This window comes from Delphinapterus leucas, chromosome 8, assembly GCF_059928025.1.
Source record: "Delphinapterus leucas isolate spDelLeu-1000000601 "Yukka" chromosome 8, BTC_Dleu_Yukka2, whole genome shotgun sequence".
NCBI classification, from domain to species: Eukaryota; Metazoa; Chordata; class Mammalia; order Artiodactyla; family Monodontidae; genus Delphinapterus; species Delphinapterus leucas.
Window position 1 is genome coordinate 25425936 of NC_143136.1, and position 15799 is coordinate 25441734.

Here is a 15799-nt window from a genome sequence, read left to right on the forward strand (position 1 = left end):
TTTTCCCATTTTCACTGGATAGAATAATTGTTTTCAGCTCTAGACTGCATATTGGAAATCACCTGGGGAGCTTATTAAAAGTATCAAATCCTAGAACATGGCATGTAATTTTGATTTAATAGGAATTAGGTGATTCCCAGGCATTTTTTTTTTTTAAGCACTCTATATCCTGCTACTCCAAATGAGGTCTGTGGACTAGTAGGCAGTGACATAACCTGGGAGTTCATTAGAATGGAAAATCTTGGGCCCCACTGATTATCAACTAAATCAAAATTTTCACTGATGCAAGAATCCTGTTCAGTGATCGTAGAAAGCCTGGTTCAGAGCCACGGGGTAGAGGAAGTGAAGAGAAGCAGAAGGCACTGAGGGTGCGAAGATGGAGGAGATGATGAAGGAGGAATGGATGGGAGGGAGGAAAAAGGGGGCCGGGTGTAAAATGTAGGAAGAAAACGCAAAGACTTTGCCTAAATTTACATCATTTGTTTTTTAATGGGCAGAGATCCTTTTGTTTAGTCACCGTGATGTCAATGCTCTGTTTTGCATCATTTATGAATGTTCATTTTCCTTTTGTAACTCATAAGAAGTAACAGTAAATATTTGATTAGTAAATTGCTAAAGTTCTTCAAATAAAATTAATTTCTTCTAAGGGAGTAACTTTAAGGGTAGTTACTATTATATTTTAAGAAGTAATTAAGCCCTTGTTTTTATTAGTGAAATGCTGATGTAATAAATCTACTTATAGATACTTTAGTTTTTTTGAGATGATAGATATTCTCTCAGCAGCATCCTCTTACTACTACAGAATGCTTGGTTCCTTAAATGTTAAGGACCCAATATCCATCTGATTCTCATGGATGTTTTGAATGAATCCCCATTTCCAATTTCAAATTTACTGACCCTAATATAATAAGCATTTTAATTTCCCAGGTTTTATCTTTTATGTTAAGCAATCAGAGTTAGTGATGTACCACTGAAGAACAAGCTAGTAAAAATTCAACCCAGATATTGTAATGTACCCAATGAAGCAATTTAGAAAAGATAATAAATATAGGGGAAAAAAATTCTAATGAAATAATAGTCAAGCAAGGATGGAAATTAAAATAACCAAAGCAATTATAAGTTAATGTTCCCATGGAGGCTAAGTGAATTATCTGATTGATTTCAGGACCTGTTTTTTGTTTTGTGTTTTCGTCATAATAAAATATGACTATAGTTTGATGTGTTTAATTCATATTAAGTAATGCTTATTAATCAGCAAGTGCCATTAAACAGACTGTACAAAGGGAAAGTTTTCTTTCTGGAAACAAAACTCATAACAATGTGAAGAAATGTTTCTTAACAGTGTCTCATCATTATTTAGAGATTAAGCTTATTGCTTTGTTCTTTTGCTTACTTATTATCTGTCAAGCAAAGATTTCTAAATACGGTTCATGCTTACTGAACTTTAGGTGTGTGAAAACTATGATAACAAATAGTGATTTTTTAGTGTTAAATGTATCTTACCTTTTGAAAAAATATAATTGTAGACTGCTTTTGAAACAAATCCCAGAATTCCCTTTTAATGTCGTAAATCAAAATTTTAAAAAATAATGCCTTAGAAGGATGTTTCTTTGCATGTTCCTGAAATGGAATGGCATCTCTAACATCAAAATGTCCTGAGAAAATGTGAGATAGGTGACCACTGTATGGAAGAAATTGCTATTTTGAAAAATTTATAGTTGACAACACATATGATTGAATAATTTGAATACATGTTTTAAAAGTTCACAGTATAATAATTATTGAACCTAAGGTTGTACTACGTTAGATTCTTTTTCTAACATATTGTTTTTATATTTAAATAGTGTACTCAATGAGAGACATTATCTTATGAACATTTAATAAATAATTTATAAAAATAAAATCATGGTTATTTCTTTAAATACTATATACATTAATTTCCTCATTTGGTAGGAAAGACCAAAGTATATAAATAAAGAGAAATTGAAACATTTTGTATAGTTACCTTAAATCACCATAGAGTTAAAAAGAGAAATTAACACTTAGACATATATGTCTAGGATTAAAACATGATATGATTTATAGGATATGATTGCTCTCTTACTTCATGCTATTTTCCAGCTGAACAAAGCCTGTCAACTAAAAGCAAATTAGTAGACTGTCCTGTGATAACACTGATTTCAAATCTAGTAATTTGATTAATTAACATATGTCTGCCATTTCAATGAGCAACTCTTAATACATCAAAAGAGCCTCGTTGAATCTGGAAGAGAGGAATTATATTTGAATCTGTTCTTTCCAAAAGTGTCTATTAAAAGTGTTTCCTTTATATGGTATTAATTACTAATTAGGACATCTAAATAAATATAACAATTGGTTAAAAGATAGGAATGTTAATGTAAAGCACATGTGTGAATATGAAGAGTTAATGAGTAGATTTAATTCATCTGTTTACTTGCTCAGAAGCAAGTGTGTCAGATTAACTCAGGGTGGAGATGTGTCTGAAAAGGTTTCAGAGCAAAATGGCACCTTAAGTGGATCTTATGAATGAGTATTTGCTAGACAGAGAAGGCAGATAGGGTTCTTTTCCTCATGAAGGAATGCATTGTGAAAAGGCAGTGAAAATTACAGTTGAGTACCATGAAAGGAACTGGGGACCACAAGTGGTATTTCTCTGTTTGGATGTGAAGATCACAATGAGAGTAGTGAGAGATGCTGGTAGAAATGATGGTCAATTGATAGAGGACTTTTATTCCTTGCTAAGGGTTTACTCCTCTAGTGCAGAGATGGGAAGTAAGCTTCATACTGTGAAACAACACTGATTTATATGCAGTTGCCCATATTTTCCAATCATTACTTTTAGAGTGGCATAGAGGATTGTGATCTGAGAAATCTTTTAGAAGGCTATGTAATAATTTAGAGCTAAGTCTCAGAACAAAGTTGGAGTAGAGAGGAGAGACAGTAATGAAAAATATCTATTGCTAGTATTTGGGATTTTTATTAGGTATGAGAAGTGAGGGTGAGGGGAAAGGAGAAATAGAAAACATGTCCCCAAATTTTAATTGAGCTACTGGATGGTTGGTACTATCATTAATTGAGGTAAGGGAACAAATAAGAGAGATATACTTGATGGTGGAGGTGGGGAAATGATACATTCCATTTTGTACATTTAAATGAGAACTTTTGTAGACACCTAGAAATACATATTGCATCTCAATAGAGAATTCAGATCTGGATCTGATGTTATCTACCTATAGGTAGTATGCAAAGCAGAGATGAATGATTTCATCCAGGTATATGAGCCCTTAGACCAAAGAAAATTGTGAAGACCAGCTCTGAGGAACACTAGAGTGGTGTCTTGCTATGATAGCAGTGAAGGAAGCTTTGAAGAACTCAAAGAGGTGGGAAGAAACAAGGGTGAAGTGGAAATACAGAAGCAAAGAAATGATGTGCTACACATATGCTGTAAAATTCATTTCTCTAAATACTTTTAAAATATATCTTTGCAATAAGTGTGATAAGCGGAAATGTGTCCCTCAATGCTATAATTTTGATGTCCAGTGTATACCTTGACATACTGCTGTCAGCTTGGATTGAAGGATGTTATAAGAAAAAACTAATAGAAGTTTTTGTTGTGTTTGTTATGAATATATCTCTCTCCCTCCCTCTCTTCCTTTCCTCCTTCTTTCTTTCCCTCCTCCATCCTTTCCTTCCTCCTGTGGTGTTACACTCTTCCTTACACAAGTCCCTCCTTTTTCAGAAATCTTAGAAGAAATTTCACTTAAATCTCAGGAATAGAAACAGTTGTGCTACTACAGATCCATTATCTATCTCTCTTTGTCTACCTGCCTACCTACCTATTTATTTGTCAGTCACATATGCATTTTATCACCTATCTAGCATCGATGTATCTGATAGGAATGATACAATGTGAATCATGTAAAAGTTTCTGTTCCCCTTTCTGCGTTGACTACCAAAAATGTTGCACTCACTCCTGGGGACACCTCCCGCTGCAGGCCCTCACTGTGCATACTGTAAGTTGACTTCGCTGCTGACTCCATCCTTCACGGCCTGCCAAAATGTCGCATTCAGTTGTTCTAAATTTGATTCTTTCTTGCTAAGTTGTGTGAGTTTTGTAAAGCCTTTAAGTATTTGCTGGAACAGGAAAGAATATAGAAAACAAATTTGTGTATTAATTTTGAAGGGTTTTAATTTTGCAGTAATTTTGGGTTTTACAGTAATTTTGATCAATTGCAGACTTCCTTCAGTAAATGTTTGCTGAGCTGAGTCAATGACAGTTGAGTACATTGTTTCTCCAGGGCTCAACTTTTCTCAGCTACTCCAAATCCCCTTAGAAGTTTCTCTTGGTGGCTGACTTTGATGAGCACCTATCTCTGTCTTCTGCAGTGACAAGGACTGTCTGTGCAGAACAGTGTGATGGCAGGTGCTACGGACCCTACGTTAGTGACTGCTGTCACCGAGAATGTGCTGGAGGATGCTCGGGACCTAAGGATACCGACTGCTTTGTAAGTCTGGCAGCTGCCCCTTTCGCTCTCTGGTCCTCCCCTCCATCCTGATTTGACTCAGGCACATTGAGTCTTTAATATCTTATTAAGATAAGATCAAATTTTGCCATTTTAGGATTAAGAAAGATGCTCTGACTTCCTAGAAGTCATTCCTTCACTGGGTGGCTATTAATTAACTAGGATTGCTCTGTTCTACTAAACGAATTATGTCTTTCTGATTACAATTTATATTATGAGTGAGGTTTATTGGACAACATGAAGGAGAACATATTGAGATATCTTTTAAAAAGCTAACAGCATCCTTCCAGAATTTACGGTGATTACCTATGTGTGTTGTTGCATCGTTGAGTCGAGTCTTCTGAGTGGGGGCACTTGCATTTTATTTCTCAAATATAAATTTCAAGATTAAATCACACAAATTTGTGAATTTAACTGTTTTACAGTTTATATTGTTTACAAGCTAATATTATTCAAGATTTATAAGATTTACAAATGCACATTAAAGCAATTTATATGCTAATCTGTATGATTTTTTTTTTAGAAGAGGACACTTTTATGTCCTCAAAAGTAATATTTATAGCTTGTAGGGGTCACTTTTTAATTACATTTTGATATCCTTGATAAAGGTCTTTCTATTCTTTTGAATACATGCAGACAATTCTGTGAGCTATAGTTGATGAAATTTCATACACACAGAGCATTAGTTTCATTTTAAGCTAAAAATCATAAAATAATAAACTATTTTTGTTGCTAAAATTGCACACAGGAATTTATTTTGTTTTTTTTTTCCCCTCTCAAATATCCAGAGAATACACAGATATATTTAGAACTGAGTCTTTTTTTCAATTTGGCACTTAATTCTGGAAATAAGCAAATTATAGATTATAGCTCTTATGATGTAGATATATAGTAATTTCTTTTCTTAATGTCGCAAGAAACTTAATTTGTCTATCCTAATTTTATAGTGAAACAAAAGTGTGTATTGCAGAAATGAGTAGGGAGGAAGAAGGAAAGAGAAGAAAAATGTTAAAAGTATACAGAAGATGCTCAGCAGATCTTGAACTGAGACCCTTTCCCTTGCCTATCACCAGACGTGGGATTGAAGCTTGATCTGGAAGTTGCTGAACAAGTGTTTCAAAACAGTAATTTCAAAACAGTAGCAACAATAAACACCAACAATTGATGTTAACTTTCACTTAGAATCTTCACTGCATTTTTTTCATGGTTCCATTATCACAATAAGCAGAGTGCTGAGGGAGCTTCAGAATTCTCATTTCATTACTTTTATGGAGTGGTCCAGTGATTCCACTTTGGCATTTAGTACAGAATGTTCAAGAATACCAGACCAAGACTTTGGTGTAAGTTATGTTGTATTGTATACTGTCTGGAAGGTAAACTTGTTTGATTTCTCTGGCTTATGTCCATTTGTTGCCAAGCAATCTGTGCACAACACTGTATAAAATGTGTTAGTAAAGCAATTATGAGGACACATGAAGTTTTATACCCATAAATTAAAACTTACTGAGTTTCCTAGATTGGTTTTTAATAGATTCTTCCTGGAGAGTGTCATCTTAGTGAATAATGTATTATCAGTGAATCTCGTTCTGATTATGCACCTCGTAGACCATCATCAGGGAATTGTCATGTTTGTGATAAAGTGCTTGCTAAAACAACAATTGATTCAGAAAATGTTTTGAGGAAACAGAATAAATTAGTGCTTATTAATAAGCATACGTACAATATATGATGATATGTAAAATATAGCTTGAGTTCACATTAGCTTGCCTTCCAAGGCCTAAATTATTCCTATGAATGTTTAAATTGTTAAATTAAGATAATTAGTTCATCCCCTATTTTGCTAATCACATGTTTTTATGTACTTATACATATGTTCTCTTTTCATATCAAATACCTAACTCTTAGGTGGTACAATTGTTTTTAATCATTCTCAAATGCATTTGAACATATTAACAAATTGAGGTCTCAATACAAATATATGTCAGCAGAAACAAATTTATTTGAACTGGTGACTTTTAGTAAATGGTATAACATTATGAAAAAGACCATTAGGAAATGGTATCATGTTATTTAATTATGGGCTAAGTATAGCTACTTCTTTACATTTTGGCATCGTACCCCCTACATTTACACTTGACTAGTCACCTGCCAGAGACTTTTCTTTAAGTCCAGTTTGAATGACCATCACATTTTCTCACTATACGATGGTGATGAATGGACTTACCATATCACTTAAGGCACTGAACTCTCCAAACCAGCTTTAAGGAAAGTCTAGCCTGTACAAATGGAGATTTAGTTGTCACTGCGAGACTCTAAGACTCAACATAAACCCTTTGGATAAGGGTAAGCTTAAATAAGTTTTCACTATTATCTAACTTTAATAATTTAAACCAATTCTCAGTTTAGAAATCAATGGATAGATACCAAGCAATTAGAACATCAATAACTGTAGATGGTGTATTTACTGACATTAGAAAAACAGTTTTGTAAAATTGAGAAGTACAAAACAAATGCAAAGTTAAAAAATAAGCCCTTACAACTAGGAAGTTATCAGATTTTCCAGTTTTTATGAAATTGATGTACGCTGAGTAAACAATACAACCTATCACAGAACTGTTGTAGCAGTGTCCCTTTAACAAGTATTATGAAGGTTATTTTTAAAACAAAATTAATCTTTGCTGTGTTGCAGGCCTGCATGAACTTCAATGATAGTGGAGCATGTGTTACTCAGTGTCCACAAACTTTTGTCTACAATCCAACAACCTTTCAACTGGAGCATAACTTCAATGCAAAATACACCTATGGAGCATTTTGTGTCAAGAAGTGCCCACGTAAGTAACAGGATAAGAAGAGCCAAATCAATTAGCTCATCATTTAAAAACGGAGGAATTTCATGTAAGTTTATTGAATTTCAAAATTGTGACAATATTGTGAATTACTTGAGAATTGGTACTATTATTATCATTTCACAAATAAGAAAATTAAAATTCAAAAAACTGAAGTGATTGGTTCCTAGTCTCAGCAAAGTAGTGGCATGTTTGAAGTTATAGTACAGTGTCATTCATTGACTTCTAAACTCAATATTTTCACTATATGTCAATGGTTTTGCGCACGATTTTGTTCCTCAGAAAAGTGATTAGTTAAGTAGCAGCAAGCTATGTAATGAAAGAGATCTGCTCTAATAACAATGCATTTTCACCTAAAATTATTTCTTATTATTTATTTGTAATAGAATATATAGCATTGTAGTTTTAACATCAAATCCAATGTTAAACAATAACAGTGGATATAAAGGGCATGTTAAGGGGCCTTTACCAAATTGACAATTCATCCTGGGGATACAAAATGACCAATTTAGCTTTCATCAAGAATAGTATATATCTCAATACCTGTTCAAATCAGTTTCTTTGCTTGAAAAGACCAATGAGACAGTTCTTCAATGTTTTACTTACTGGAAGGCTAAAAAGAACCACTACTTTTATCCACATACTCAATTAAAAGAAGACTTTACATTCTACAGCACACAGATACTGTGTTTTTGTTCCTGTTTTGCTTTGTCCACGTGATGAAGTATGAAGTGTAAGGGACATGGTATTAGAGTGGCTTCGGTTATAGCTTTGCCCACTTATTAGTCGTGTGATTTTAGATAAACTATTTAGTTTTCTATTTCCTCTTCTTTAAAATGTGGATAATCATATGTACCCTCTCTCTTTCCCAGATACATTATAAAGATCAAAGGGATAGGGGATAGGGTTCAGAGGAATAGTATGTAAAAACAAGTCTTTGAAAGCAATGATGATTCCAGCCTTTATTATTAAATATTTTATATTGATTAAAAGAATAATTATGAGTGTATATATATATATATATATATATATATATTTAATATGGCTCTAACTTACCATTTTAAAATCACAGACACACTAACTCTAGGATAGAAGAGATTTTTTCCGTCTTAAACAATTTTATATCCAAAGTTATGTTTTTGATCTAACAACTTCTCATCTGAAGTAACCCTATATTTCCCCGTCTACTATCTTGCAAAATACGGGGCTTGAGAGTATTGTAGAATGTGGCTAGATGATGAATTTCTTTGGTTTCTTACGCAAATGTCCTCCTGCTCTACTACTTCATATTATGGTGGCTTGCCCCAAAGATAGTCAAAACCATGCTTTTTTGAAATTTTTGGTGCTTTCCTTTTTATTCAGGCCCTGGGGTTGAGGCCCAAGGCTTGGGCTGGAGTGGAAGACCAGAAAAACCTGAGCTAGGGAATTTTCCTTTTCTTTATTACATCCTTTGTAGTGTCTCATCTGAAGCCTCTCAACTCCTAAGTTATGACAAGGGGCTAAATACTTCGGACTGTTTTTTGAAATTAAATGCCCAGTTACCATAGATATGGTAACTCATAAACTTCCTTTCATGGATTAGTTTAGGTCTATCCAATTACAGATTAATTTAAAGAACTTCATTTTTTATCTATGTAAAATTCAAATCTTTGAGGGACCTTGATCATAATGCATGGTTTGCTAAACTGTAGCTGTCTTAGAAAAACAAAGATGTTCAGTTTCTAAATACTGGTCTACAATTCCTAATTTAGAATTCTGAAATTCAGAAACCCTAAACAACAAATATTTTTTGAAACTAATTTGACTGCAAAATCTGAACCTAACCGAAGATATTTGTAACCTTTTTTAAAAATTTCACTTGGCATAAATTGCTGCAGACCTGTGGAAGTTTTTAAATACGAGGTATCCCTAAAGACCTTGCAGAAAGGATGTTTATACCTGTTGCAGGTTGGGTTCCCCTGAGACAGAGACTATGGTTGTTTAAGAAGTGTTCTCAGAATCAAGACCCATGAGGGAAGGAAATGAAGCGAGATCAGGCTGTGATGCAGTCTCAGCAAAGTGTCTCTTTTGTGGTGGATGCCCTCTAGTGGATATTAACTTGGAATACAAAGATCTTCACACTTTATATCCACTCTCATGGATTTATATATATGCCTCTACCCCAGACTCCCTTCAATCCCAATTCCAGATTTTCCAGTACTTCTTCTCCTAGGGCAAGCCACTGCTCATGAGTTCATATTTATTCTAAACTCCTATTTATTCCCCACAAAGTAAAGGATCATTTGCACTACCCAGAACTATGCGCATTGGTGGGATTTTTCCTTGCCACTATATTTCAAGTCCACTCCTGACTGAGGCTGCAGGGCAGCTGCCATCCATTTTCAGCTGCTTGCACCCACACCCCAAGCTTAGTTTTTGTCTTCCTCTGTCAGCTTGTCATACGTGCCCTCTCTTGGTCCCCATGCAGCCATGGGTATGAGCTTAGTGAAAGGTGCCAGCACAGTGGTGGATGACGTGGGGATTTGGACCACCTGCTTATGCAGTTTACTTGTGCGTCTACCCCTGCTCACATCAATCCCAAATGTACTGCTTCCATCTTACAATGGATTGCTGTTGGACCTGCTCAACATTATGATGGTTTTTAACAAAACCTTGTGTATGTTGGGCAACTCTGGCTACAAGATCAATCCGTGACTCATGGTTAGGTAGTCTGTCTCTGCCAGGACCCAGAAGTATGTCAGGAGTTGTTTATTAAATGGTGTATAATTCCTAGAGGTCTCAGCTGGGATTTCCCGGTCGGGACTTGCCATAACTCCACGTGGCATATCTTCCCGCCAGAGATACTTCTAATGTCATAGAGCCTCTTGGGTTTTGTGATCCAAGTAGCAGAATTGCTTGTACCCCAGCCTGGACCTGCATCATGTGCCTTTCCTGCTCTGGGCCCCCTTCAATGTCGGAAGCCTTCTAGACTACTGAATGTTGGGCCAGAAGCAGTTTTTCCAAACATGGAAGGATGCTGCCTTCAAAACCCAAAGCAGCCTAGCAGGTATTGTGTTTTCCCTTTATCGTGGGAGGCCCTAGATGCAAAAATTTGTCCTTATTTTTGGGAGGGAATGTTCTGGTATATTCCAGACCACTGGATTCCTAAACATTTCACCATGTCAGGTAATTAGATGTTCCTGGTTTAGTTAATATACCTTTCCTAAAGTACTGCCCTTTCAAATTTCATTTTGTTTCTTCGTGTAAAACTATGGGACAGTTTCTACGGCACTCCAATGAAAGATGAACACATTTTAAACATTTCTTCTTGGATATGAAGTGCACTCCCTTCATCCAAGGCAGTTTAACTTCAGCTTCATTTGTGCTTCATGTAACTTGAAGTATTTTTAGACTTCAAACTTGCATCATGACATGAAATGAAGTGGAACTACTGAAAAACACAAACTAAATGTCATGCAGTTTCCTAAGTCTATAAAAGAAATTCACTATCTTGGGGGCAATTCAGAATGTGGAGCAGTAGTCAAGCAAGTACCAGTTGTTGTTAACACACACTGCCCTTAGATTTGAATGTAGGTGTTCGTAGATGCTATTTCAGGTGGAGATATTTAGACAGAGTTGTTTTAGGGAAAGAAATATACATACTATCATTTTCAAATGAAAATAATTTTCAAACCCTAAAATATCTTGTTTTAAAATCTTTTGCTGAACCTCAACATTATTGTTAATTTTACCTTTTTTTTTATCAGATAACTTCGTGGTCGATTCCAGTTCCTGTGTGCGTGCCTGCCCTAGTTCCAAGATGGAAGTAGAAGAAAATGGGATTAAAATGTGTAAACCTTGTACTGACATTTGCCCAAAAGGTGATGATATTTTTTTTTCATTTTATAATGAAAAAATACTGTTATTTTATAATACAAATGCAATAATTTATTGACTAAAGAAAAATTTTCTCAGCTCTCTAATTGTGCATCTTGTTTCCACAGCTTGTGATGGCATTGGCACAGGATCATTGATGTCAGCTCAGACCGTGGATTCTAGTAACATTGACAAATTCATAAACTGCACCAAAATCAATGGGAATTTGATCTTCCTAGTCACTGGTATTCATGGGTCAGTATTACATTTTTGTGGAAAATTGTTTTACGAAGTGCAGACAAAGCTTAAGAGATTCTTTAGTTTTGTCTGTTTGATTCCTTTTGACACAGAGTTGCACTACACATTAATGCTTTCCTCCAACAAAGTCAAATGCCAGATTTCACCAGCAGTGATAGTAAACCAAATTTTGGGGGTACCTCCAGATTATGAATTTGGTGACAACTTAGATTTAAAAATATAGATTTATATATAAGCTAAGATGTATTTACAGGACATTTTCCTCAAATCCATAGATTTCAGTAAGCTTGGCACATTTGTGGATATGTTTAGGGAAACAGTATCAGTGGACAAAGTGGGGAATTTCATTCAAATTCCTAACCAATTAGTTCAAAACAACATAAATTAATGCATCTCACAGAAAACAAATCAGTAAGTTGAAATTCTGAGCTTTCAGGTATTTTCTTTGCCTTGCTGTATCTTTTTCTGTTTTAGACTTGGGAAGTTAGTGATAAATCTATTAAATGAATTTCATTTTAGCAATAAAAATTGTAACATTTTCTGGGCCCCTTCATTACAGAACCACCTGCTGTTTTTAACTGGGAAAATGACCAAGTTTGCATCCTTTCAACTGTAATGAAAATATCAATATTTTTACTTTATATTTTATCTATTTGTATATATCACTACTTAATCCCTAAATATTAGTGCTACGGGCTACAGATAAAAAATATCACTCACATATTTCAATTCAAAAGATTACTCTAAACATATATCATTTCTAGAAGCAAAACAATTTAACACATTATGAATAAATACGTCAAATAGGAACAACAAGAGAAATAGAACAAAGCGTTTCTTTCCATTCAGATAAATTACCATAGGTCTTAGTACATAAAGCATTTCTTTACTTTAAAATATAGCTTTTAATATGGATCTGTGCCAGAAACTGTAATAGTATGTATTCACTTTCTGTTATATTTGGTCTAAGAGGTGTTTCTTGTTGTTTTGTTTTTTTAAAATAAGATCCAGATTTTTAACGTCTCTTTAAAAAAAAATGTGCATGTGATTACTCTTAGTTTACATGGCAACAACCTATTGGAGATGGGTGGTACTACCATTTTGAGATGGGACACATTCAGTCGGCTCCACCATGGACAATCTGTATTGAGCTGTGTGGCTTCCATGTCAAACAACTCCAATGTAAAGTTGAGAACTGGGTTAATAATAAATACCTACATCCTCTGGTTGTTGTGGAGATTCAAAATAAAACAAAATATACATTTTTTTAAGTGTTCAGCCCAGTGCCTGGCATACAGTAAACCTTAATAAATGGTATAAAAAAGAAAGAAAAAGGTGGGGGAAGGGAAGGAGTAAAGGAGGGAAAGGGGAGAGAGAGAGAGATAAAGAGAGAGATTGAAAAGTAACAAAAATAGAAGTTAAAAATCGCTAAACCCCCGAAACAAAAGAAAGTTAATAAAAAGGAGAAAAAGGCACTTCAAGAGGAAAATCTCAGTGACTATATCTAGTATATAGCACAGCATATAGTGCAACAGATAATATCTCATAGACTACTGGAAACCAAATAAAGACAAAGTTATTTTCATGGCAATCCTTACTTTACGATGTCATACTTCCTAGTTCAGACGATTATTATTTGTCCTTATTTATAGCACTTAAATTTAACATTATAATTAATATTATTGTGTCTTTAGCATAATATATAAGGCATTTTCCAGGACAAATATATATGTGAAATATGATATGTTCCTCACTCCTAGTCTCATGCCAACATGAAACATATTCTGAAGCCTTTCCCTTTCATTTTAGGAAAGTATTAATATAAAGTTAATTGAGTAGGTCTCAGACACTTATGTGTAGGCATATGTGTATTCATGTATGTAATATGTGTGTGCATATGGACAAAGAGAGAGATTTTAAAGATGAATAACATGAGGTATTATTAACAAAGCTTTCAGTAAATTAACAAAATTTTTTACTTCACTTAATTTCCATTACCCTAAATCTTCTACTATCTAGTTTTTAATAGGATGTATGGTTTGATTAAAATAGCTAGGGTATTTCTTTAAACTAACAGAAATGAAAAACCCATAATTAAGTAAGGGTGTACTTTTCAAAAACAAATTTCTGCAAAAAATAAATTTACTGTGAAGTTGTCAACTAAAATGTTAACATATAAAAGAGATCAATGTTCAGTTTATAGCATGATACCACCATTGCTAGAAATAAACTAGGCATTCTTATTTCCTTATTTAGAATGGGAACTGCAGACAAAATTCAGCGTTCAGGGTTATCATAGGATCCCCTTTCATGTCTTGTCATGTCTAATAATGTCCCTGTGAATATGCTTAGAGCAATAAAATGCTCACCAAATAAGCATGTTCATGCTGTGTCACAGTGTGACACAAACAAGAAAGTACTTAGATGACAGACTGTAATGATGATAGACAATGGGAAACAGATAATGAGCTTGGTGAAAAAAATAACGTGATTTCTATGGAATTGTGAAAATATGTTTCTCTCTCTTTCTCCTGAGCTTTATTTTGGATCACCCAACACAATAACAGGGTGGACATAATGTTTTTTTTCATGGTCCTGAATTTAGCTAGGAAAGTTCTCAATTTTAAAATCTATGGATTTCAAGTGGCTGTAGGGTGGAACGCCCTAGGGGTACTTTTAAGTTGGTAAGTGGGATTCTGTCAATTTATTTTATGAGAGTCCTGAATCTCTAAAATTAAGTATATAAAATTTCTGTGGTCCGCTGGGCTTCATGTGAACAGTCCAGAATTCATTTCATTCGTGGCAACCTGGAAGTGTTCTCAGTAAAGGTTTGGACTGACCCCATTATTGTGTGCTTGACCTGAACTTTGAGTGTTTCTCAGTAAAGCAGGAATATTTGATTATATGGCTAGAGCTATTCTAGACACTGCTTTTCATCAAAGAACAAATGTTGAAAGTTCATTCTACTACTGCAGAGCTGATATTTCATGTGCATGCAGACATCTTTGCACATTAGAAAATGATAGCAACCAGAATTTTCCCTCATGATGAACCTAATTTTGTGGCTCCATTTTCACTGAAAGCATAGATATTCATTCTATATATCTTCAGTTACAAATAGAGCAAGTTTGCTAGAATATCAATTTAGACTTTAAGCTTTTGAAAGATATTCATGTCACATTAAGGAAAATCTTAATTGTTTATGTGTGAATTATGGGGACACTCATTTATAGTGTTTCCAAGCCTTCTATAACACGCCATGTTAAACTAGTAGCACAATGTATTGATTAAACTTCTTAGTTTTTCTCAGTTTGAAGCAGTAATTTCATCAAGCAAGATTTTTTTTTTCTTTTAAAAGATATGAGATGGTTCACAGTATAGAAAATATGCTGATGAATCAAGCAGAGAGAGCCAGTAAAAGGTGGTTCCAGAGATCAAGGTTGCTGAACTAATAGAGAATGTTTTCAAGGCTCTAATGCCAGGATGAATAAATGCCGGTGGATTCAGAATCAGATTCTTAGAAGAAAGGCCATATGCTTATCTGTTGGTCAGGGGATTGTGGAGTACATTGACTGATAGCCTCCAATGGATCATGTATCCTAGTGTTTATTCCCCATGTGAAAAAGAAGGTTCTCAGAGACTGGTAAAACAACAGATATCCAGTACAAGGATAAAATTCAGTTGATTGCTAAAGGTGGATACAAACTGCTAAAAGAGCCTAATTCCTTGTTTTTAGAATGTTTGATCTCTCTTGGAGAAATGACCAGTGAATGGAATTTAATTTTTCTCTGAAGAGTATATATTAATATAAGGTTTCTACTTGCCCAGAATAGCACAGAGCACATTTTAAAGTAATAAAACCTAGAAAAACTACTAAATATTACTTAAGAAAATCTGAAAGTATTGCTTGAATTACTGAGAAATGTTTAATATTATGTTTATATTTGGCTTAATATTCAAGAATGTAATTATTTTGTATGGGCAGGATGTTATAAATGAAAAATAGTTTCCTAAGATGAAAACTTCTGAACAATTCCATTAAATATTTAATTTTAAAGGTATTTTATATTAATTTTTGTAAAGACAGGGCATTTATGTATCAATAACATTAATTACAAAAAATATATTTATGCATTAGGAGATTGTATTTTTAAAAATCCCCAAAATTTACAACACGTTTTGAGTATTGTTAAATTTGTGGTAAATTTTATTTTCAAATGTTAGTATGATTCATACAGAGGGAAGCAAATAGTTCCTGTCATATGAAAGTGAACATAAATAAACAGATAGGAACAA

The 15799-nt window shown here is 34.1% G+C and overlaps 1 protein-coding gene across 1 annotated transcript in view; it reads left to right on the top strand.

Moving 5' to 3' along the window:
- Nucleotides 1–376: 376 nt before the first annotated feature.
- Nucleotides 377–15799, top strand: part of LOC111171792 (receptor tyrosine-protein kinase erbB-4) — a 97331-nt gene continuing 81908 nt past the window's right edge. Inside the window, exons 1-5 of the mRNA XM_089915909.1 lie at nt 377–431; nt 4408–4526; nt 7234–7375; nt 11137–11250; nt 11374–11500. Coding sequence (XP_089772035.1) covers nt 377–431; nt 4408–4526; nt 7234–7375; nt 11137–11250; nt 11374–11500 — 557 coding nt within the window. The remainder of the gene's footprint in view (nt 432–4407; nt 4527–7233; nt 7376–11136; nt 11251–11373; nt 11501–15799) is intronic.